The following is a 25,467-nucleotide window of genomic DNA, read 5'->3' on the forward strand; positions in this document are numbered from 1 at the left end:
AAAATATGTGGTGTTATTTAATTCAATTAATTATTTAAAAAAGAAATCCAACACACTTTCGTAGATTAATTTTTCTCACAATAATGTACAGAAACTCTAAAAAAAAAATGATGTTCATCCATTATTATTATTATTATTTTTAAAATATGACGTTGATTTTTAAAATGAAAAAGTGGAAATGAAGAAATCATAAATTTAGTATTTTGTGTTTAAATGATACTATATAAAATAGAGTTGACAGATTAAAATGGAACAAGGTTAAGTTAGCATGACAAAATGAAAAATGGAGGCAAGTTAGAGGAGTTGTGTATGTGTTTTTAATTGGTTTTTGTGTCATGTCATGGCATGTGAAGTACACAGATCCCACTTTGTTGTTGGAAAGAAGTGTTAAAATGGAACATAAAAATTGGAGTTAAAGAGTTCAAATGAAACAAGGTTGAGTTAAAGTGTCAAAATGAAATTTAGGAACAAGTTTAAGGGTCTGCATATGTGTTTGGCCAATATATAATGAATTGCACTCACCTAATATTTTATAGCAACACATATGTTTTTTAAGTTCATTTTAATTTCACAATAGTTTGTAAAACTCCAGTGCACTTCTAGGCCACAAGATTTTTTTCATCCACATTTTTTTTTATGATATCCTAATTCTAACATCTCAGACCCCTAATTCTCTGAGTATAACTAAAATCACTATCACCACAAACGTGTGAAGATTTAAAATGTTATCCTCCTTGATCAAATTAGTCTCTCATTATCTTCTGTCCATACTTGTTGAAAATCATCCTTAATACGATCTTGTTGAACTTCTTACGCTTCTTCTCTCTCAGTTGTGCTAGTTTAAAGTTTAAACAATTCTTTCTCTTCTTCTCGTGACTTTTTTTTTTTTTTGGTTTCTCACCCGGTGTCCGGAGCCCACATTGGAGCTCTGACTAATCTGGATCGCGCTCTGCAGGGCCCATTCCGGGGTGGCGCTCCCAACAGGATTTTCTCCATACCCAAGGCTCAAACCCGAGACCTCTGGTTAAGGGTGAAGCACTCCCACCAGTGCACCGCAACCCATGTTGGTAAGAAATTTCAATTGCGTAATGACAACAAAAGCAATGTGTTTCTTCTTCTCGTGACTTTTAACTTTATTACAAGTCATCTAGAGCTTCCCATTGCATTGGGATTTACTAATTATATGAGTTATTGACAATAATACAACTGATTATGCCAAGTAAATTTTTAATTATGCCTAGTGTAAATCTATCAAATAAGGGTTAACGCTAATCTTTTATTACCAAATTCTAGTCTGCTATGTTGAGTCTTCAGATAAATTAGATATTAATACAGCGTTGGTTAATGTATGCAAACATTAATTCTTTTAATTAAAAACTAAAAGAAATTTGATATCTAACAACTCTAGTAACATACAATTACGCGAAAGCTTACTAACTACATAGTGAAACAAATCTATGAACATTTAAATGTGTTTTAGAGATAAAGTTTGGATGATTGTTATGTATTATTTCATAATGTATCGCATTATATTGTATTGTGTTGTGTTGTATCGTAGTGTACTATCTTAATGAATATAACATTTGGATAGATTGTATCGTTCTCCGTCGTTACATAATATCACATATTCCTAATTTGAGTGATTAACCTACTAGAAGTCGTAAGGTATGGGACACAACTACTATGAAAAGGTAGGATAAATGATAAAATAAAACTATTAAATAATAAGTAAAGACAAAATGAGAAGAAACTATTACGATAACAACGCGATCACACCAAATCGATCGTTACAATGGGTATTTTCGTCACTACCTAAAGATAAATTTAAACGAGAAGATAAAATAAAATTTAAGTAACAATCAAAACAAACATTGCATATAGACTAACATTACAATACAACGTGTAACAACCATCCAAACAAGGTGTAAGAAAGAATATAGAATATATGCTAATTAATTTCTAGGCACATCAATAAGCTAGCAAATTACCTAACTAATTAGACCTCGAATTCATTCTTTTCAGGATATGGAGGCAACATGTAGAATTGGAGTTATTTGCACTTTTTACCCGTTTTATGTTACTTTTAATTATGTACTTCGTAATAAATATTTTTTTGCTAAGTCGAAGATTATATTTTTGTATCATAATATCTCGTAAGTTATGTCCGAACATAACTTCAATTTTTAAAATCAATATGGTACCATGTCAACATAAATGAACTTGATATGTTTAGGCCAACCGAATAGGGTTATCACATAAATAGTTGGTCAGTCAAGTCTAGTAGAAGAGCGTCTACAATGTAATTGTCTTTTCTCTACAACTCTACATATAGAAATCCTCTACAAGGACAAAGAAAACATCAAAAGCGAAAACTCTCAATAACAAAGCATTTTTACTCTTCCTCTGAGTCCCGAGTTCAAGTCCAGGAAAGAAGTTCAAATCAAGATTTCAGAATATGCCACTACTTCTGCTGCGGGATCAAGTGATTGGAACTCAAGCTAGGTAACCAATACCAAATGCAGCATTCTTTAATCATATCCATCCACACTGAACATCGATGGCAATGGTGGTTTCAATTCATGACCTTCAATTTGAGAAACAATGATGTAACTGCTTGTATCGGGAACTTCATGAGCCTCTCCAACTGTGCAATTAGTCACAGAATTTACTATTACCATGCAGAGTAATTTCAATCTGAGAGAAGGAAATGAAAGTAGTTAGCTGAATGTGTTTCATAGTATAGATATACAACCAAATAACTAGCTGCAGTATGACGTTTTGATCTATACAAGAGTAATGAATAAACACTATCATGTACTGGCAGACTGGTTTCAAACTTTTGATACCTTTAAACTCCAATTAGTTCAGTAGAAAGAAATTCAGATAAGAGGAAGAATTGGAACGATTTCACTCAAATAGGCAGGAGTGATGAATAAACAGTACCATGTACTGACCGACTGGTTTCAAACTTTTGATACTTTTTAAACTCCAATTAGTTCAGTAGAAAGAAATTCAGACAAGACAAAGAATTGGAACGATTTCACTCAAATAGGCAGGAATTTTGGCCAAAAACATCCCTTAAAGTATACTCATAGCTTAAACTACATCCTTAAAATATCACTACAAGCAAGAAATATCCCTTAGGTCTCACAAGTTAAACTAAAACTACATCTCCTTAAGATATCTCTGTAAGCAAAAAAAAAAAAAAACACCCTTCAAGTTCATCGAAATTTGCAGGTTACATCCTTCTGTTATTCATGGCTACAAAAATAACAGAATCCTTAAAATCACATGCAAGACATGTCATCTTCACCAAAAACCCATGGTTCACATAGAAAACCTATTCTAAGTTGCACGGACTCTTCACTTTCGTTGCCGCACCCGTGTCGAATTCTCCAAAAATACACTCCTTTTGGAGAATCCGACACGCACATGCTGACATTTTTGAAGAGTCCGAGCAACATAGAACCTATTACAGAAATGAGAATAAAGCTACACATTGCTTTGTGTCATATAAAGGAGGAGTATTTTTGTCAGTACAAAAAAAAAAGCAGACCACTTGTTTTCTTATATAATGTGTGGAGTGTGCATAGTTTTTCCTTTAGTTAATGACCGGGCATGGAAATCAGGCAATATTTTGGGAAAATGTCACATTCAGTTTTGTAGGAGTCCGTTGGTTTTGTAACAGTGGATTAGAAAAGGAGGAAGCCTGCTCATTACAAAAAACTTGAAGGATGATTTTTGTTCACATATTTCAAACAGTTTAAGTTGTGGGTATACTAAAGATGTTTTTGGCCCTCGTTAGGTGGCATCAAAATGGACAGGTAAATTTGTTTTGGAAGAGCTTTTATATGTTTCATGTGGTTGTCCACTTTTGCTCCTTTTTTGCTTGTATTCTCTTGATTATTGTTTCTTGAGAAAGGTAACTTGCCTGTATTCTCTTAATTGTATTGTAGTTGATAGACCCACATACAACCTGCTTGTATCAGAACTCCCACATAAAACTTGTATAGAAACAAAAAGGTATTTTTGTTTTTTTTTAAAACTTGTGCATTGTTTATCAATTAATGTTAACAAAAGTATAAAACCATATACTCCTAGATTTACTTGAGCTTCATAAAAACGTGCAGAAGAGATGGAGGTTTCTCGTCTGGTATAGTCACTCTTGGAAATTAGCAAAGGGGGAACACTGATCAATACCTTTTTGGTAAATATATAAACCAACTTAAGAATGTCCACAAATTATCCATTTTACATTAGCATCTTAATAACATTATAGTAGCACAAGCTAAAGTTGAAGCCTTGGAGGAGTAAGATGACCTAAGTCATCCTTTTGTCTGTTTTATTTTTCTATTTTGTTTTTGGCAATCCAGTTAAAAGATTGGGACAGTTGGGCCTATCTCCAAAACAATTCTGTGTACATATCTTTGAATTTTGGTTTAATAAATTGGCTCATGGCACCTTTTGATTTATTTTTAAAAAAAAAAGGATGACCAAGTCACAAAGCAAAGGCAATCACATTATGGGAAAAATTACTTTTTTAATCTATTATGAAAAAATGTAGAGATGTAGTATATTTGAGAATTCCTCGCAGATCTCCAGTACATATGATACTCTTCCAAGCCTGAAGTATATAACTTCCATTTTTCATCAAACCTAAAGGTGTCCAACAACACCATAAGACAGACAAGAAAGGAGTAGTGGAACTACACTGGAGAGGACAACTATGATTGTTTAAAGACAAACTTGAACTGGGCATCTGATTAAAACAATCACGCACCTCTTCCCCCAGCCGAGTAAGGAAGAAAGCAGTTACCAAGAACAGATGCTATTTACAAGCTGGAATAGTTTGCATGCCATAATTAACATAATCCACCACGTACCTCAAGAAGATAGATCACACATGCATTCTCTAAACTGCGGCAGTATTAGACGATTTCTTCTTTTTCCGCTTGTTTTTAGGCTTAACAGCATCTTGTAAAGTTTTTTCTTTGCTCGTTGCCATTTCTTTTCCAGCTGAGTCAGTCGAGGAAGATACTGGATTAACATCTGAAAGTGGTTCATCTGATTTTGTTTCATCTCTAATAGTATCACCTAAATTGTCTAGATTCATAGGCACTGCAACTGAACCTGCATAATGTATAATCAATCAATGTATTAAGTCAGCTTATCCCCAATCTTGCAGTGCTTGTTTCAAGCAATAATGTCCATACTTCAGCACACAGACTTTCTGGTTTTCACAACTTTCTTAGTGTTGACCAATTTCATATTCAAAGATCAAAACATATAATGACAAACCTACAAATAGGCTCAACCGTGCAGGGACAAAGAATTAAAAGATTTACCGTCCAAAATAATAACATTCAAGGCAATAATTAGGTGCTAACAAGAGAAATAGTCAGAAAGAGACACATAACCTCCTACTTTTCATTTAAACAAATTACAAGATAGGTCGTGTTTAAGAATTTACACGGCATAAACTGTACTATCAAAGGCCTTGATCTTTAAATGTCAGGAACCAAAATCGAAAATGCCACTCCCTTCCACTCTAGATTTAAGAGAGTTCTCAATTATGACGCAGTTTCCTTCAACCTCTTCCGAATTTTCCAGCTTCACATCCTCTAATGGCAATCCTTTGATTGAAACAACTCGTCTGAAGGACAAAACACCTGTTCTTACCCCAAATTCAAAATTTCAACATTTAGTGATCAATTTCCCATCCAATGTCATGTACAATCTCCATAGATGATCATGATTCTTCTTAGGTCCCCTTGCACCATCATTATTCTTATGCAGTAAACATGGCTGTTGAATTATTCAAACATGTAATATATGAGCAGCTGATCCTTCCTTCTCCCTCTTGTGCATATTTATCTGGCAGCTTGAGGCCAGCTTCAAAATGAGATATATCACCACCTAGTGAATGTTATTGAAATGAATGTTGTTGGCAAAGTTCTTCACCCAATCAAATCAAACCATACTACAGAATTCCTGCTATTTTCTCTCAACTAGAAGGATTTTCCACTTGCTACATAGAAAGTTCTCCGTCCAATCAGCAATTAGTTCAAACTATTATGCTTTGATTTACATCGCATGTTCTGTATCACAAGGCTTACATTATTCCTATAGCAAACCAGAGCTCTTTATTACATGGAAAGATGGATCTTATTCAGTAGAGCTCACAGCTAAAACAATGCGAAATATTGGAGGAACTTTGGGTAGCCTCATGTTGATAAGAAAGGCAAGGAAATCCAGAAAAGATGGGTGTCAGAAAAGTTAAGCTGATCGAGAGGATGAGATGATTGAAGGGTTCTTAATTCTTTAAAATTCTAGATAGAAGAAACCACTTTTCTATAGCTACTAATAAAAAGGAGTTCTCTCCTACCCACAGAAACACAAATGTTTTTATGTTAAAGCCATGTTAAATTACTTGAAAGTTCTTATGTTCAATAATGTATGCTTACGCTCCGCAAGCGGCTTGGATGAGGAGGACAAGAAGCGCTTTTGGGAGGATTTGGACGAGATGGTGAGAAGTATACCGCTCACTGAGAAGCTATTCATAGGAGGTGATTTTAATGGACACATCGGGTCAATTAAGACTTCAGAGTGGGTGGGTTATGACAATGTGCAAGGAGGTTTCAGATTCGGGGACAGGAACTAAGGCAAAGCCGCACTTTTGGAGTTCGCGAGAGCTTCTGAATTGGTGGTAGCCAATTTGAGTTTTCCTGAGGAGGAGGAGCACTTGGCTACCTTCTACAATACAGTGGCTAAGACTCAAATTGATTTTTTGCTCCTTAGGAAGGTTGATAGAAGTCTTTGTAAAGACTGTAAGGTCATCCTTAGTGAGAATTCACGACCCAACATAAGCTTTTGGGGATGAATTTGGAGATCAAGGAGAGGAAGAAGAGGATTGTGGATGACCGGCCAAGAATCAAATGGGTAGCTTGACTATGGCCGATACCCCAGAGATAGGGGAGAATATGATGGCTATGAAGGCTTGGGTGTAGTGAGATGCGGACAGTATGTGGGATAAGACTGCCAGTTGCATCAGTTGGTGGTGGAATGGAGAAATACAAGGGAAGGTGGAGACAAAGAAGGTGACTTACACGAATTTGGTGGAGAGTAAGGACAAGAAAGAAAAGCGGACAAACAGGGAGAAGTATAAGATGACTAGAAAGGAGGCAAAGTAAGCGGTTATGATGGCAAAAACAACAGCTTTTGAACGTTCTGTACGCAGGGACAAAGGCAGTGATAAGAAGTTTTACAAGCTAGCCAAGGCGAGAGAGAGGAGGGTCCGTGACCTTGACCAAGTGAAGTGCATCAAGGATGAGGACAACAAAGTACTGGTGGAGGAGGCACTCATTAGAAGATGGCAATCATACTTACATAAGCTCTTGAACAAAGAGGGGGGCAAAGACATCGTGCTGGGGGATTTCGAGCACTTGCAGCTTACCGAGGACATGGTCTTAGATAGGAAGGTGTGGAGGACACAATTTAAGGTAGAAAGGTAGTAGGTAGGAGTGTATCCAAACTAGTCGGTAGGAGTGAATAGTCTTGTTGTCCATTCTAGTAGTCGTAGTATTACTCTTATTTCTTGTTCCTCTATTTCTGTTATATTTTGTATTTTCGTGTAGTTTGATAATAGTATTATTTTGTTGTAGTATTATTCTGCTCTCTATCTGTTGTTTTTATTACTGTCTCTTGTTTCTTGTATTTCCATTACTTTTTTTTCTAGACTGTTTTTATCTTAAGCCAAGGGTTTATCTAAAACGGCCTCTCTACCTCTAAGCTAGAGGTAAGGTCTGTGTACGCTCTACCCTCCCCAAACCCAACTTTGTGGGACTACACTAGTAATGTTGTTGTTTCTTACAAGCTTATTATAAGCAATTTTTATTATTTGGGGTCATTTCTTTAGTGAGTGCATGTTATGACGCATGAAACTGATGATAGGTTATCTTTATAGCTGACAACAATATAAAAGTTCCAATTTCTTCTTCTCTTACTCGGTGTTTCATGCCACATAATATTCTTTATACACAAATTAAGAGACAAATCAGGCTGACATTTTATTGGCGTGCACTTAGATTAGAAGTCTCACAAACTTGTTAACAATTTTTAGATAGTCCTGTATAATTTCTAAATTTACTTTGACAAGTAAAGCTGGACAATACCACATAAAATGAAGTATCCATCTGTTGTGAGATTAGCAAAGTCTTTGACTAAATTAACAAATATATACACACACACATATATACATACATACATTTAATAAGACCATGCTTACCATGAACTTCACTGTTCCAAAACCTATACACAGTTCATAAAGCTTATTTGGGTAATTTAGCCCCATTTATCTTTAAGTCAGATAACCATACACGAGGAGCTCCAAGCTTATACTTAATATAAAATCATAAAACTCACCACGAGAAGCAAGAGTAGCTTTCAATTCGTCAGTGTTGACACCCTCTGAATATGGATCCCTAAGCAGGAAAAAAAGGAATTATTTGCAGTGAGATAGAGCAAAATCAACTATAAACATGTCCAAATAAGTTTCTGGATGCACTTTAAGATGGAGAAATGCATCTCCTCTTAAATGGGTTAGTTCTTTCAAAACCAAGAACATACAAATTGCTTCTTCAAAGAACGACTTTTAGTTAATATAGTAAGATGAAATTACATGGGTTATCAATTATGCATGACAAAAGAAATAAACCTCTTAGCACAAAGACAGCATTCCAGGGCACTTTGGCAACTTATATAATATAAGCATATTGTAGAAGCATATAAAATTGCATCGCAAATAATTAATTTTCTGGTAAACAGACTCATAATGAGACAGGACAAAGATCTACCAACTAGACGGCCCGCCTGTGAAACTCCGGTTCTTATCAGTCCTCTTGTTGATTCTACCCTGCTCGACATCCATGTCATCGCTCTGACTAACACTGCACTCTTCTGATTTCAATTTTTGCCCCTCCAAAATTTGCTTAGCCTTATCATTAAAGAGATGGAATAAGAAATCTGAACACTGAAGTCTTAAGATTGAAACTCAGCTGACTGAAAAATCTAAGTCAAAATTATTGATGCTGAAGATGAAGTTTGCTTCAGTCTTATCTCAAAAAAGAAGAATTAATGAAGTTTGCTTTAGTCTTTATCCACAAAAATAAAAATTGAAGTTTTCTTCGGATAAGGATCAACATTGTGATGAAAGATATACTCTAACAATTGAGAGACTAAAACACTTGTGTCTCTTCCTAGCAATATCCACCATTTTTCAGATTCTAGTAAGAACTAAAGTTGATTTCAAGGGATAAACCATTTGAACTAGTTTTTCATTAACCTTTTTTAACGTGTCTAACTGTGATGACTCTAATCATTCAGTATAATGGCTCTACACATACACTTGACCTATGAAACAACCTCCACATACCTTTCCACCTGGTTCATTGACATCAACAGCATTAATAGGAGCATGTCGCTTGACCATTCTGAGAGCTCTCTCTGTTTTATAAGATTCAACCTATAAGAGAATACAATTCAGCCTATCAGGAACCAATCAACCAACTATAACCACTTGTACAAGTTGGCAAACACAAACTTATCCCAATTCACAGAAGCATCTAACATGTAACCAGGAAAAACATACTTCGGCCATTCATATAGGGAACAACATTCAATTGCCTTCTTGTTCACCGAGATAGGAAAAGAACGCACAAGTTTTTGAAAAAATTGCACTTTTTCCCTTTGGACATACTGGTCTTTAATTTTTGTCCTTAGCTATCGAACTTATGCCTGGGAGACATAGGCGCATATCTTGTGGGATATTATGATGCGAAAATATAAACTTATGCCCAGCAAAAAAATTGTTTAACTTGAGAGGAAAAAATTAAAGACCGGCACAAAATAGGGGCATAAGTGCCAAAGACCCCAATTATTTTAGAGCAAGTTCGAATCTATAATTATTACTCCCTCCGTTCACTTTTACTTGTCACTTTTTTTTCGACAAGGGTAATTCACATTTACTTGTCACTTTTAACATATAAAGAAAAGACAAATATATTTTTCCGTTTCACCATCAACATTAATTACTTATTCCCTAAATCATTTCTCAAGACTTAAACTTATACATCAATTAATATAGGTATTGTGCTAAAATACAATATATATCATTGTTTCTTAAATGAGCGTGCAAAGTCCAAAGTGGACAAGTAAAAGTGAACGGAGAGAGCACTAAGTATAAATATGTCTCTTTACTATTTTTTAAGTGTAACGTGACTATTCCAAATGATTATAGAGGTCATGATAGACTTCTTGAGTTCAATGCTCATTCAGCAGTGATCTATAAATATCTTTAAAGCAACTTCTGATTGGTGATTTTTTAATACATGTATCTTTTAACAATAAAAAAAAACATATGAATAAATTATGATTTCACCCTACCTTTTGTTTTGATTTCAGAAATCATTTGAAATTTAGTCTGAGATACCAAATACTTACAACTGTTTTAATTTTGCTAGTTATATCTCCGGCTTTTACTGATGCTATGCGTAGACACTGCATGACAACACTTTGCATGACACCATGTCCTCCAGCTTTTTGAATTGCACAGACATCACCATTTGCATTCAGGGTGACGGACATTCTTCCTCCCATAACAGCTTCTTCATGATGTGTTGGATCTATAACCTACCAATACGAATTAGATTAGAATTAAGTTAGCATTAGATTTTTCAAGACTATATAACTTTTTTTCTTTTTTTTTTTTTGAAGACAAGGGAAACCCGCAGCCGCTACCCTTTGGGTGCGCACAGGGTAAAACCCCCGCTCCTATGCAATAGCTCGCAAACCACATAGGAGAGGTAACCCGCACTAGGCAAGCCCGGTGCGACGAGCTCGACCCAGAAGGCAAAACCCCTTGCTTTCGCTGGCAAGGGGTTTCGAACTTGAGACCTCCAACATGGAAGTCCCAAGCCCAAACCACTGGGCCACCCCGAAGGGTCAAGACCATATAACTATAACAGCATAAAACAATGAAAAGAGGAAATTTTAACAGTTGCTTACCATATGCTCGTCTCCAATAAATGCAAAAGTTACTGCTATAGGTAGATGGTGTACAATCAAGGGAAGTGGCTCCCTCACCTGCCAAAGTTCAGGAAGTACTCAATCAGTCAACATTTAAGGTATTTAAACCAACATCTCAACCACATCAAGTAATAGCAATGCAAATGAACATTTCCCATTACAGTCAAACAATGGAATAATTTATACATCAGCAAAATACTCTGGAAGAAGCAACTTAAAAGGCAGGAGGCACAGGTGAAGGGCAAAGCAAAAGATAGAAAACAAAGGAAATAAAAAAGCAGCAACAAATGGGGGTTTAGGGATCAAGAACCTAAAGAATCAAAGCAATGCTTTGAGAATGAATTGGCTTTGGAGGTATTCTAACGATGATCAAAATTTATGGGGCTCAGTCATAAAAGCAAAATATGAAGAAAGTGACAATTGGATGACAAAGGAAGTTACCACTCTCTATGGTGTTAGTTTATGGAAATCCATCCGATCACTATGGGATGATTTCAAACCAAACACCAAGATTAAAGTGGTAGATGGCGCTAAAACTAGATTCTGGAAGGAGGATTGGCATGAAGCAGGAAATCTGGAGACACTTTTCCCAGACATACACACTCTGGTTCTTCAACAACAAAGTACAATAGCTGAACTATGGACACCTCATGGGTGGAAAATTATATTTAGAAGGCACCTCAATGATTGGGAAATTCCAAGGGTTACAGAATTCTTCAGCGTCATTGAACAATTTAGTGGCTTGGAGCCGGGGAAGGACAGATTACAGTGGTTGGGGAACTGTAAAGGGACCTTTAGAGTAAGTGCAGCATATAGGAAGTTGAACCATACAATTACGCAGGCACCCAAATGGCCCTGGAAACACATTTGGAAGGCCAAGATCCCACACAAAGTGGCCTGTTTTGTGTGGTTACTGGCTAAGGAAGTTGTGTTGACACAGGAAAATTTGATGAAGAGGGGGATTACACTGTGCTCTAGATGTTTTTTTGTGGGGAAACTGCAGAAACAGTCAATCACTTGTTCACCCAGATCCAGTGCAAGGTCACTGGCCAATTGTAGAGACTATTCCTAAGGCTCAAAAACATCTCATGGATCATGCCTGGTAGAATTGCAGAGGCCTTACACAGTTGGGAAGAAGCAGGATTAAAGCAAAGAACAAAAGCAACTGGAGAATCATTCATGCTACTATTTGGTGGACTATCTGGAAAGAGAGAAATCTTAGAGCTTTTGAGAATAGGGAGAGTAATAAGCAGCAAGTAAAATTGACTTGTATCCTAACTTTGTGTTTTTTGGTGTAATCAGATCTACTCTAATGACATTGTCTCTATCATTGATGTTTTAGACTCATTATAGGGATAGGACAGTGTCTTTAGAGTTCATTATGTAAATATGGTCTTCAGTACAACCCATGTACTGATTTAAAGAAATAGAAACAGTTACCAATCTCAAAAAAAAAAAAAAAAAAAAAAGCAGCAACAAATTGCAGAATATATCAAAACTAAGAACTTCCTCTGCTCACATTGTTTCTGAGCAAAGTGGAGGATTTTATGAATTATCCCACAGTGGCCTGTAATTTGCTAAAACACCAGAAAAAAATCATGGCTTACACAGATGGTATAAGATCACTCTTTCTTATGTTAATTAAGATATAAATAATTATACCAAAATGGAGTAACAAGTTCATGCATTAGTCCAGAACTCCAGATAGACACTAACATGAAGATCTCTAACCCAAGGACCTGCAAGCCTTAGTAGATTGGACTCTTCACTTTTGGTGCCGCAGCTGTATCGACACGACAGGACATTGGGTATGGGAGTGGGATGAGTACCAGATCCACTCAATCAACATTGAAAACTTGGACCACAAACTACAGAGAAATTAAAGTTAAGATTTGACATTTTAAATTCTCAAGACAAAAGCTAGTGTGTATTTTAGATGGCTACCTACAACTTGAAAAGATGAGTTAGTGGGATTTCACAGGATACATGTAAGTCTTCCACTAATGTCTCATAACTAAGGCATACTTTTATAGCTCTGTTTCTAGATATTTGATTTATTTAGCAGAATCCCCGCACCAGTATCCTTGCTGAATCTGTACCTCCAAATCTTAAAATATAGATCATGAAGGATCCCACCTCTAGATCCGCACCCATATCAGATACCCGCGCCCAAGTTCGAGCAACTTAGCTGCAATCAATAGAATGTAAAGAACAAGTAAAACCCAACTAGAAAGATTAACCAACGAACATATCATTTGTTCTCAATTAGCTATGATTGTGACCACATCTACTGGTAACGAGTTGTGAACAGGCAAGTCAGGTGCTCCTATTATGACAGTTGTTTTTATTTTAAGGCAATAGATACACCAAATTCTCCTTCTCTTCCGCTCTTCTTTTTTTCCCAAGTTAACAGGGTCTAAGATGAAGAGTCAAAGACAAACAAGAGCAAACACAATCGAGAATATAAGCATCTACTCCACAACAAGAATAATGTCTCTCCAAAACAAATCTTTTAATTCTATATTTCTGTGGAAGATATAAGAACTTCCTCCGAAATATAAAGTTACCGAGCACATTCAGCAGAGCTCAAAATAACTCCAACCTCATCCAAGAGAAGTTCTCCAAATTTCAAGACAAACTAATAGGTAAAACACCAGAGGAGACACCACAAGAAGCTTTTTTGGGGGATAATTGAGTCCCCATGATTATTTTTACAACCAGAACGGAATGATGTGTTAAGCAATGACAAAGGAAAGCCCTCAGATAGGAAAATTTTAATAAAGGAAGAACATATAGGGAACTGTAAGATTCCAAGCTAGTTGCTTGACCAAACATTTTTCTGAATATGGATTTAATGGATGATTCTGTCCAAAGAGATATTACTCATAACGCAACCTCAAAATTGAACTTCATTTAGCGAGAATAAAGCAAGAAAGGAAACCTCGGGTGGATGCAGTGTCACTTCCTGCCCGTCATCTCCTCCTAGTGTACATTCAGGCCTCCGAAATGTCAAAAGCGCAGCTAAAGCAGCAATATTGGCAGCATCAACAAGATTACTGCACTTATAGAAGAATCACATAATTAGTTCCATAACTTCAGATGGAGACGTAGATGGGTACTAAACTGGACCCAAATGTGCACCACTGCAACTTACCCTCCATTGTCCAAAATATGGAGATCAATACGAATTGACCACACCCACTTCCCAGCCACAACACAGAGTGATTCAGTGTCCACTGCCCTACTTTCCCTGCATTAGCATTTTTAGATATCAGAATAAAAGAAGACCTAACCAAAGACAACAATTTCTTTTCTTCAACTTCTGTATTTATCTTCAGCAAAACAAAACAAGTGATGACAATTGCTTTTCTATCTGCTTTCTACAGAAACAAAAAAATACATGATACCTTCAAACAGATCTACCGCAAAAGCTCAAAAAGCAATTATCCAGTAGTACTACAATGGAAAAAGAATGAGCAGGTGCTCAAAATTAAAAACATTTATCAACCGCTACACAAAAGTAATGCAATATATCCTCCACAAGATAGTAAAAACTCTTTCTTCTACAATATACATCTTATAATATTTTGAAGAAAAAAACAATATACAGCTTACAATACATTTTTTGATGCAAAACAGTCTCGGGAGACATGGCTTTTGAAATGTTACCTTAACCCTCTGTCAATAATGCGACCCAACTCAACAGCAGACTCTGAAGGACGACCTGCCTCAAAAGAAGGATCCGCCATTGGTGAAAACTCAGTAAATACTGAAAGAGTTCCTTCGTTTGGTCGATCTCGATAAGGTTGCACTAGTTGCGACGTAACAAAACTCATAATATGAGTTTGCCCTAGTTGAACTTCTGATGAACCATCTTCTCTGCAAATTAATAACTCTAAACAATCATAATGCAAAATCGCACTAGCATATCTCACATATCATAACAATATTTTTTTAAAAAAAACAAGAGAGAGATTGAGCTAGAGGTTTTTACCTGCCGAACTTGATAGTGAGGGCACGATAATCAAAAGGACGGCGACCATCAACTCTTAGTTCAGATTCTAAAGCAGATTCTATGAATTTCTTCTCATTCACTGTCATTCGCCATGTATTTCCCAATCTTTGCTCCATTATTCCAGGATTGAAAGAAAAAAGTTAGAAAAAGTTAATATTGCTGAGTTTTCTTCTTCCCGGTGCAGTCTGCAGAGGGTTTAGGGTTTTAGGTTTTAGGCGAGGACCGGCGTTGAGCGACAGTGATGATATTTCCGATTAAAGGAAAGAGATGAGAAAAAATGAACTTTTTTTATAATTAAAAAAAAAGTTATCAAAAATGTTTATATAATAAAATTTTAAATATATGTGGCACGACCGTTAATTATATTTTAGTTTTTGATATTTTTCTTCATTTCTTGTTATTTATTCGTTCGGAGTCTAAAGAGAATTTAGATTGAAATTTTCAATGAGGAATCTTAATTGTGAGTGAGTTAATCTTCTGCGGTAGTAATATACTCTTTTTTTGAGAAAGTTAACTGCGTAGTAATATACTCTTTTGTGTTTCAAATTAACTATCATATTTTGCTTTATGAGAATCAAAATATGTTATTGTAATTTTTTATTATTCTATTAACATGAGAAAAATTATAACTTATACTATTTTTTATATAATTATTATTGTGTTGATCTATCCAATTTGATTCTCAAAATTAATTAAAATAACTCTTCATAAACAAAGAGAGTAATGGATAATGCAAATAATCAAGAGGGAGGAACTGAAACTACATCAAACAAATTGCCGGTAATTGCAATATTTCCTTGTTTGAAGATGAGTTTAAAAGAATTTATTTTGGCTTATTGAAATTTTAGGTGGCAACTTGCAAAAAGATATTGAAATTAAATGTTTGAGTAATACTACATGAGGTCTAACATTATAATTAAATTCTATATGATATTCTATGTGGCGTCTTACGTATATTATGTTATATAAAATGTGTGTATATACTTGTTTAAATTTATACAAATTTAAATATTTACTTATACACACAAAATTGACCGACAAAATATTTGTTGAGATCAAGGTAAATGACATATTTATGTATCATTCTCATATATATTAGAGTTGATTTTAGTAGTACTTTAATAGTGATTTTTTTTCATTTAAATTGACTAACGACTCCTCACTGTTTACTTTTCATGCATATTTTTATGGGAAAATTGTATGAAATAGCAAATTATTAATTCAAATTAAATGTTATAGCCATAGTTTATTTTAATTGTAATTCGCAGCAAACATCTCCTTTTCTTGTCATCTGATTTGATATATAATTAGCCATTTTCGGTATACAATTAGCCATTTTATATATTTCGGTATAAAATGTATAAAATGCGTTTGTGTTTGTATAAAGCGAGAGAAAAGTGTATATACAAATACAAATACATATATTTTTGTCTTATACACTTATAATTATATAAATACAGATCTTATTATACAAATTACAATGTATAAATGAATTTATACAAAACTGAACAATTTGTATAAAATTGGATGTTTGTAGCGAATTATACAAATCAAAAGCTCCATAGCAAATATAAAATTTGTTATGGAGCGCAATTATGCAAACTATAACTATAACATACAAATATGATTTTTATGTTTGCTATATGTGAAAGTTGCTCTTTTGAAATTAGTCAACTATAACATACAAATATGATTTTTATGTTTGTTATATGTGAAAGTTACTCTATTTTTATTGTTATATGTCATTTTCTTTGTTAAAACAAATGCTTTAATTCGAATGGCAATAGGACAATGCGGGGTGGAGCAAGACAAAAGTTAATTTACGAAATAGTTTATATGAGTTAGATACTGTGTTTACTGGAAATGTATACATTGCACATTTATTTTTTGGATAGTTGTCTAAAAAGTATAATGAATTTGTATATATATCAAAATATAATTTATATACAATTTGAATATGTATGAAGTGATTACTAGAGTTATTATTATACGTATAATTGACTGCTAGACTTATACGGTTATAATTTTTTCAGAACATATACAAATCAAATGTATCAATAAATCATATATACAAAACATTGATAAATACAAATTAATCTATAGTATATGTACCACTGATGGACAAAAAAATATACAATTAAATGTATATATTTGTACAAAATTTGAATTTCGCCTACCTAATATTAGGGGTGTGCAAAAACAGAATCGACCGATAAACTGAAACAAAAAATGTTATTGGTTTATTGTTATTGTGTTATTGGGTTAATGAATTTTTAATGGTTTGTAAAAACAATTATCGGGTTATCGGTTCGATGTTGATTTTTAATTTTTGGTTATTGGTTAAACCGATAACCCATTAAGATTGTAGTAATTTACTACTTTATCCATACATAAATATTTAATATTAATCTTAGTACCCTATTGGTTACTGTCTTTGTTCATTAACGTTTAATTCGCACTTTACACTGACTTTGAGTTTACAACTTCTCATTATACAAAATGTCAAAACCTAAAGTAAAATCCATCTTCACTTAATTTCTCTTTGTATTGCAGTTGTATAGTTCTTTTCATGTTAGTTATTATTTTTATTATTTTATGAGCGTTTGGTAAAATTACATTATTGTCTTGTCATGTCAAAATATTGGAGAAGTCATATATTTATTTTATAAACATTTTCTTATTGGGTAAACCGAAAATCTAACCGTTAAGGATGAAAACTGTTTAAAAATGTCTTATTGATTTGTTATTGGTTTAGTATATTTAAAAACCAAAAATCGATAATAAATAAAATCAAACCAACCGATACACATCCCTACCTAATACAATTTCAAAAAGCATCAAGCCGTAGCTATAAACATCGACTTTAGCTATAATAACCACCCCTGATATCCATTCGGGTGTAAGATACTTTGGGGCATAACTCTGCATCAACAAATATGTTTTCATAAATCGAAGTGTGGTCTAATTTATATAAATCAACCGTGCATTTGAGAAGTCGTCCTCCAATTTGCATAACATGAAGCACCTAAAGATTTGATTTTAAACGCAACACTCTTGAAAATAGTTTGTTCATAATTTGTATGTAGCTATGGAGATATTTGAAAAATTAAAAGAAATCTGAAGGATATACAAGTACGGAAGTATCAATAAAAAAACAATAGATTGAAGCCGTCGAAAGAGACCTGAAATTATGGGAGCACAATTTGAAAGGGAGACACTAATTTTTTAAATTTTGAAATCTGATTGTACTCTGGTGAATTAAGGAAAAAAATCAATATAAAGATTGTGATGAGAGAGAAAGGTTATTTGTATAATAAGGTCTACTTTAATAGACATACATAACTACCATCTATACTAATTTTACCTCTACTTTTAAGCAATTACATATATTAAAAAAAGTAGAGGTAAATTACATATATCACCACTTTTAATATTTTATATCATATACTTATTGAAGATACAATCAATACTCATATCCCTTAAAACTAGAATTGATTAATTATTTTTACATTTAAACTTCAAAATTAGTGTTTTATCAAAAACAAATATATTTCTCTCAGAGAGTATGAGTTAGGGTAAAACTCAAACTCTAACATTTCCTCTTCCCCTTCCTCTTAACTTGAAGAGTCTAAAATTTACTCAGAAGAAACACTCCATTAAAATTGATGTTTTACAGCTTGTGAACACACACATCAAATTCATTGCCTTTGATTTTCTCACTCTCAAACCACTTCTCCACGAATCCACCATTTCTTCTTGCATGGGGAGACACCTCTCGCGCGCACAGACAATGGGTATCGTTGTAAGTACAGATTTCAAGCCCCATAGATTTATCAAATTCGACATTGACGATAGTATCGGTTGCATACATTGTATACTACAAATCAACTAAGAAACTTCGCGTCACTTCTCCCATCGGATCTAGGCACAATGAGCAACAACGATGAATCAAAAGGTGAAGCAAACACTACAGCGGTGAGATTCCCTGACCAACCACGAACGTAATTGGAAAGTTTCAACAAGCGGAGATTTACGCTTGTATCTGACACATTATTGAGATACGATTATATATATATATATATATCTAGTTTTATCAGTGTATCTTATTAAGTGTATATGTATCTAAAGAATATATTGGAGATTTACGTATTATTGACAATTTACGCATGCATTTGACACAATTTGTTCTGTCATGTATCCTAGTCTTGTCATTTGTATATGGTCTTCTATCATGTATCTTAATATTATCATATATATTTGTTATGTTATTACAATGTATCTAATTATTTTTATATTTATCTGAGATACATATTTTTTTATATAACGTATAAAATTGATACTTGATACATCAAATTATACATATAAAAGATACATAAATAATATTAGATCATATAAATAGATACATGAAATTAATATTAGATCATATAAATAAATACATGAAATTAATACTAAATACTTCTATGATACATATGAATGTACTTGTATGATACTCATGTATCTAAGTGTTTAGTTGGTTGGATACATTATATATTGATAATATATACGTCAAATTAATGATTTTATTATTTTAAGAGTAATAAAATGAAACTAATCAAAATGTGACCAAGATATACATGTTTTTGTCTTTTATTAATAATATAATAAAATAAAATTAATTAAACATAAATATAATCCTTGATTTTTGCCTTATATTAAGGAATTTAATTAATTTAAAATTTCAAAATTAATTGTCCACGTATTTTGAAAATCCTCAATAACTCCTTTAATTAAGGAAATCCGTTACAACCAATTAATTTAAATAAATAAAATATGTATCTCAATTTTAAAATTTGACAAATACATGTATCTCACAGAATCAGAGTCATATCCTAAGCACAAAATATGATAGACGAAGTAATATTTGAAACTATCAAAAATCTAAGTAATTAGGACTTAAATGATTTACATATATACAATAAAGTAATTAGTTTATAATAAATATAGTCATGTTTTTTATATATTCCACCTATACACAAGTTATACACTGACTGTACATCATGATACGCTCAAAAGTTGAATACTTCCTCCATTTCAAATTAATTAAATTGTTGAGGTGTTTGACACCCTTTAAGAAAAGAAGATTCAGACATAAATTAGGTATAATTTTTCATTTTTACCCTTATTAATTATTATCAAATTTATGATTAAAATAACTAAACATTAATTAATAACTAATTCCAATTCTAACTAATGAGGGTAAAATTAGAAGAACATTCAAAAAGTAATCTTGAAAATTGAACAATGAAATTAATTTGAAAAATGAAAAATGTCTCAACAATTCAATTAATTTGAAATGGAGGAAGTATAATTTAACTATATATGAAATACACAGTGACTATTCACTCCTGATCAACTAAAAATCACCTCTAAACAATCTCAAATTTTAAATATGAAAAACTCTTAATGTTTAGATATATAATTCACGCAAAACGACATTAAATATTTTTAAAAAGAAAATAAACAACAAAGAAGAAGAAAACGAAGTACAAACAAACGAAGAAGACGAGGCAAGAAAAGAAGAAAAAGGAAGAGGAAGGAAGAAAGAAAAGAAGTCAAAGAGCAAGTTTAGACCAATTCCATCCATTCCATGGTGGCTATTCAAAGTTAAAGCACTCTAATAAACATACTTCATCTAGTCCAACAATCAATCACTTGACCAACAAACACAAGAAAAACAACCATGCCTTGCTCACAAACTAGTTGTGCTCGGTTATGTAAATTCACAACATAAAAAACAATCAATTAAGCTACTATGCTAAGATTCTCCAAAAATGTTGTCGTATCCATGACAGACCCTCCAAAAATACACTATCTAGAAGAACCAACACGCACCTTGCAACATTTATGAAAGATGTTGAGAACACAACTTCTGTATGTTGGCAGAACTCGTATTCTCTCTGGTTTTATCTAGATATCATAGCCTATTTCATCATAGCCATAGCGTCTTCTGCAAGAAAATCTGAAGTGCCATCTTCTATTTACATTACGGCATATGTATGCTGAAGACCTTAAACACTCTTTCACTCATTTTTCATGGCTTAGCAGCATAAAACACTATGTTTCCATTGTACTTAGCGCTCTTCAAACATAGAATTTTGAGGTGCCTCATGTAGTAGCTACTTATGTCAGTGATTCTTTTAGCAGGTAAGGGATATAAGCATTCCTTTAGTTATATATCAAGGTTCCAACAAAAATACTTATATGCATAAAAACGAGCAAATATTGGCAAAACACCCAATCTAACAGAAATCAAAATGCACAGAGGATTAGATTCTAGAAGCTTAGTACTAAACAGTCTAGTGGTGTTTAGCCATGTGTTCTAGTTGATAGAGCTAATAGCTACTAGTGTAGATCGTGTGTATATCAACCATATAAATCCATTCAACAAATAACCTCTCAAATAAACCAAACAATGCAAGACTCAACCAAACAGGATTCTCAAGCTATTCAGTTCAATAATCTGAAATTATTCCCGAACCCATTGTTCAGGACCAAAAATTGATTGTGTGGAATATAATTAGATACTATCTCTTCCTCACATTCTTATAGATGATGAATCCCCAAAAAGAGAGTCCTCGTTAGCATCTGATAAAGTATCATGAACAAGGAGCAAATAAACTATAGCACGATTCACCAAGTAGGCAGCAAGATACGCGACCACCGTTCTTGACTCTTGCACCTGGCCCTAATTTCAGGAATTTTACCCAACTTAACAACAGCATTCAAGTTCTCCAAGAGCCGTAGAAGGAAAATCACATAACATAAAAGTTCTACATTGACTTATCCTTTCACTAGTTCGTCAGAGTAAAAGAACTTCAAAATGCAACATACATGATATGCTAAAAGTTAAATTTTTGTATAAATCAAACCTGATATTTATGAGGAGACACCATGTGATTTCCATCAACTAATTCAAATCAATAGGTTCATAGCCAACCCCATGACAATCCAGCTAAAAATAATCTGTTAGAGAACAGCAAAAGAGAAAAAAAAATACGCAGTGGAAAGCTCCCACTATGCAGCTGGACCACAAGGGTCTACTGTACGCAGTCTTACCAACTGCAAGAGGCTATTTACACAGTTCGAACCCATGACCTCCTGGTAACACAGGAGCAACTTTACCAATACTATAGCAACTAAAATATAGAAACATGAAACAAATTGACTGATACATAACAGATCATATGAAAGAGAACAGCTAACATAACATTAGAAAGTTGATCAAAACATTGTAACTCCTACATATGAAAATCAAAAGCAAAATACTAAAATCAACTGCTAATAAGCGTCAAATCGACAAATATATAACCCAAGCTACTGCATAAAAAGAGAGATTATCGATTTGGTAACGAAGAAAAAAAAAGCTGAAACTGTAATTTCACATCGGGTTTTTCAGACCGGGCTGAGAAGCTGGGAGAGCGAGGGCTTGGGTTCAGAGTTCATGCCGAGGATGATGACAAGGGGAATAAAGCCGTAGTGGGTGATTACTTTGGCCTTCTTCGCGGTCCATGTGCTCCAGTCTTTAACAAAAGTGTACACTGCCGTCACAGCTCCACCGTCCTCATCGGCGACGGCGGCGAACTTCTTCGTGTTCTTTCCTTTGGCCTTCAGCATAACCTTGGGTGCCATCTTCTGTTGCGTTCTGGTGGACAAAAACCCTAGAAACAATTTTGATTATATTTGAGTCGAAATAGTCTTTAATTTATGAAAAATAGTAAATATTTTAATTCCTTATATTTATCAATGTTTTCTTAATGTGTAAAAAAATAAATTATTTTAGTTCTTCCAAGTAATACCACAAACTAAAATAGTAGTTCTTACTGTATGAAAGAGGTGATAATTTTAATCTAAATTTTAAAGGCTCGTTTGATATGAATGACAAAAGATGATTAATTTTAGGATGAATTGAGATAAAAAATTTGTGGGATAATTTATTTTGGAATTAGATATTTCAAAATCATAATGTTATTTTTTATTTTATACTATTGAGTATGAGATAACAAACGTATAATAGTTAATTTTGAAATAATTAATCTTGAAATAGCTTATAACGAGCCTTAAAAATAATAATGTAAGTAAAAAAATTCAATAAGTTTAACTAGTTACTCACGCAAAGAAAGTAAAAACTACATTTTTCTTGTTTTTTATGACATAATTTTCATAAGAATAGTGATTCAACGTAAGTAAAATTTCTCACTTGCACAATCACTTTTTAGGTTTAAATAAGGGTGTGTCCACTATGAAGAATAGTTTTTTAAAAAATATATATTTTGAAAATAAGTAAAATTCATATCAATTTTCTTCTGTTGGTATGTAAATAAAATATATTATTTAAAAAATATTTGCATATGATCTAGACAAATACAATAGGAAATGGGGGTGTGGGTTATGGAGGTGAGGTTGAAGATGGTGTGTTGGAGGGTGGAAAATACACACAGGTAGAATATCACTTATGAAACTTGTTTTCCATACTTCTATTTGGGGATGTCATTTTTCTCATTTTTACTTATTTTCCTATAGAAAATATTTTATAAAATAAGCTCAAATTTTGAAACATAAATTCCACGAATCATAAGAACAACATTTAATCATCAATTTGATAAAATAACAATAAATCTAACAAATTCATTTTGCACTCTTTTTCATGTATGGCTGTACTCAGTTATATATAATTGATGATACACATGTTAAAAATGACAAAAAAAATTCATTGTGTATATCTGAATATTGAAGCAAAAACAATAAGCAAGAAAAAGTAAGTACTCTTGCTTTAAAATTATCTGATACTAAATATTCCTAATAAATATTAATTAAATGAGACGATCAAAATAGGTACCTCATGATTTTTTTTACAAACTCCGTGTGTAGCTAATGATAACTCGAGGGGTTTTCATAAATATCTATAATTTGTCATATTACTATTGATAGCAATAATTTGAGAGAGCCAAGTGAGATTAAGAGAGAGTAATGAGAGAAGAGAGCGAAAGTTTTGGAGAGATGGAGAGGAGGGTTGCTAGATACATGTTGTATTCGACGAATATAACATATATCAACGAACATGCTTTGATATATATAGAGAGAGATTGATACAAGTTGTATTTGATACTTAAAGGCTATTAGAGGGAGGAGAGAGACGAGTAAAATATGAGAGAAAAAAAGATGATTGAGGTTGGGAGAGAGAGAGAGGTCAAAGACAGGTGAAATTGGAGAAGGGAAAAAAAGACGAGCAAGATTTTGAAGAAAAAGAGGAGAGATGCTAGATACGTGTTGTATTCGACGAATATAACTAGTATCAATATGAATGCTATACCTATATTATATGTATTAATATGGATGATATATCTCAAATATGTGCAATATGTATCAATATAGGTTGTAATTGTATCAATATGTATCAATACACATGGAGGCCGTATCAATTCACATCGAGGTTGTATTAGTATAATTTGGAAATTATAACTTAGATATGTATTAATATGGAAACTATACCTCAGATATGTATCAATATATGTTGTGTTAATATATTTCGATACATATTGTATAAATATGAAAGTTGTATCTCATATATGTATCAATACATATAAAAGTTGTATCTCAAATATGTATTAATGCAAAGTGTATGGAGGTTGCATTTCAGATATATGTCAACAGAAGAACTTTTGCATATAGCCACTCAAAAATAGCTTAATTACGCTCCATAACTATAGTTTGCTGATTACGATGCGTAGCTACATGTTATAAGGAGGAGAGTGGCGAGCGAGATTGGGAGAGGAAGGAGAGAGGCGAGCGAGAGAGGGCAAAGAGTGCGAGAGAAGTGAATTGTATATGTATATCGATTAGATAGTTGTATATTATACATATGTATTTGTATATATGACAAGCGAGATTGAGAGAGGGAGGAGAGAGGCAAGCGAAATTGGGAGAGAGAGGAGAGAGGCGAGCGAGGGCAATAATTTGTATAATTCGCATCTCGTTTGTATAGTTCGCGGTACGTTTGTATAATTCACGTGTTTTTGTATAATTGAGTAATATAAAGTCTGAAATTATACAAATATGATAAAACTCAAAATAACGAATTGATACAAAGATAAACATATAAACTTTATACAATATATATTATAGGGAAAAATGACAAATATACCCCCGAACTATCGTATATGGTATGCAGATACCCTCCATCATACTTTTGGGACATTGGTGCCCCTGCCATCCAAAAACTAGAGCGTATATGCCCTTCACTCTAACGGAAGACTAAATAGGGACACGTGGCACAATCTTATCCATCGATCCGATGTCGGGTCGGTGGATAAGATTATGACACGTGTATGTTC

The 25,467-nt window shown here is 33.5% G+C and overlaps 2 protein-coding genes across 2 annotated transcripts; both read right to left on the bottom strand.

Moving 5' to 3' along the window:
* Positions 1-2,205: 2,205 nt before the first annotated feature.
* LOC102588839 (protein RRP45A-like) lies at positions 2,206-15,370 on the bottom strand. The gene is made up of 11 exons (XM_006360598.2): positions 15,077-15,370; positions 14,752-14,961; positions 14,237-14,332; positions 14,024-14,138; positions 11,062-11,139; positions 10,498-10,686; positions 9,431-9,520; positions 8,853-8,992; positions 8,422-8,480; positions 4,884-5,130; positions 2,206-2,694 (listed from the first exon to the last, which is right to left on the bottom strand). The coding sequence occupies exons 1-10, from the start codon at positions 15,211-15,213 to the stop codon at positions 4,913-4,915; spliced, it is 1,332 nt and encodes a 443-aa protein (XP_006360660.1). The 5' UTR covers positions 15,214-15,370; the 3' UTR covers positions 2,206-2,694; positions 4,884-4,912.
* A 6,946-nt stretch (positions 15,371-22,316) lies between these two features.
* Positions 22,317-22,819, bottom strand: LOC102589165 (mitochondrial import receptor subunit TOM7-1-like). Its single transcript, XM_006360599.2, has one exon. The coding sequence runs from the start codon at positions 22,763-22,765 to the stop codon at positions 22,529-22,531; it is 237 nt and encodes a 78-aa protein (XP_006360661.1). The 5' UTR covers positions 22,766-22,819; the 3' UTR covers positions 22,317-22,528.
* Between the last annotated feature and the right edge of the window lie 2,648 nt (positions 22,820-25,467).

Source organism: Solanum tuberosum, unplaced genomic scaffold, assembly GCF_000226075.1.
Source record: "Solanum tuberosum cultivar DM 1-3 516 R44 unplaced genomic scaffold, SolTub_3.0 scf00328, whole genome shotgun sequence".
In the NCBI taxonomy this organism is placed as follows: domain Eukaryota; kingdom Viridiplantae; phylum Streptophyta; class Magnoliopsida; order Solanales; family Solanaceae; genus Solanum; species Solanum tuberosum.

What these genes read in the sequence shown, in the direction of transcription:
- LOC102588839 (XM_006360598.2), bottom strand. Translation starts at nt 15,213, where the DNA reads ATGGAGCAAAGATTGGGAAATACATGGCGAATGACAGTGAATGAGAAG. An exon ending in TCAATGAACCAGGTGGAAAG is followed by an intron (nt 8,993 to 9,430) that starts GTATGTGGAGGT and finishes TTTAATGATAAG; the next exon opens with GCTAAGCAAATTTTGGAGGG. An exon ending in AGCTACTCTTGCTTCTCGTG is followed by an intron (nt 5,131 to 8,421) that starts GTGAGTTTTATG and finishes TACATTATGCAG; the next exon opens with GTTCAGTTGCAGTGCCTATG.
- LOC102589165 (XM_006360599.2), bottom strand. Translation starts at nt 22,765, where the DNA reads ATGGCACCCAAGGTTATGCTGAAGGCCAAAGGAAAGAACACGAAGAAG.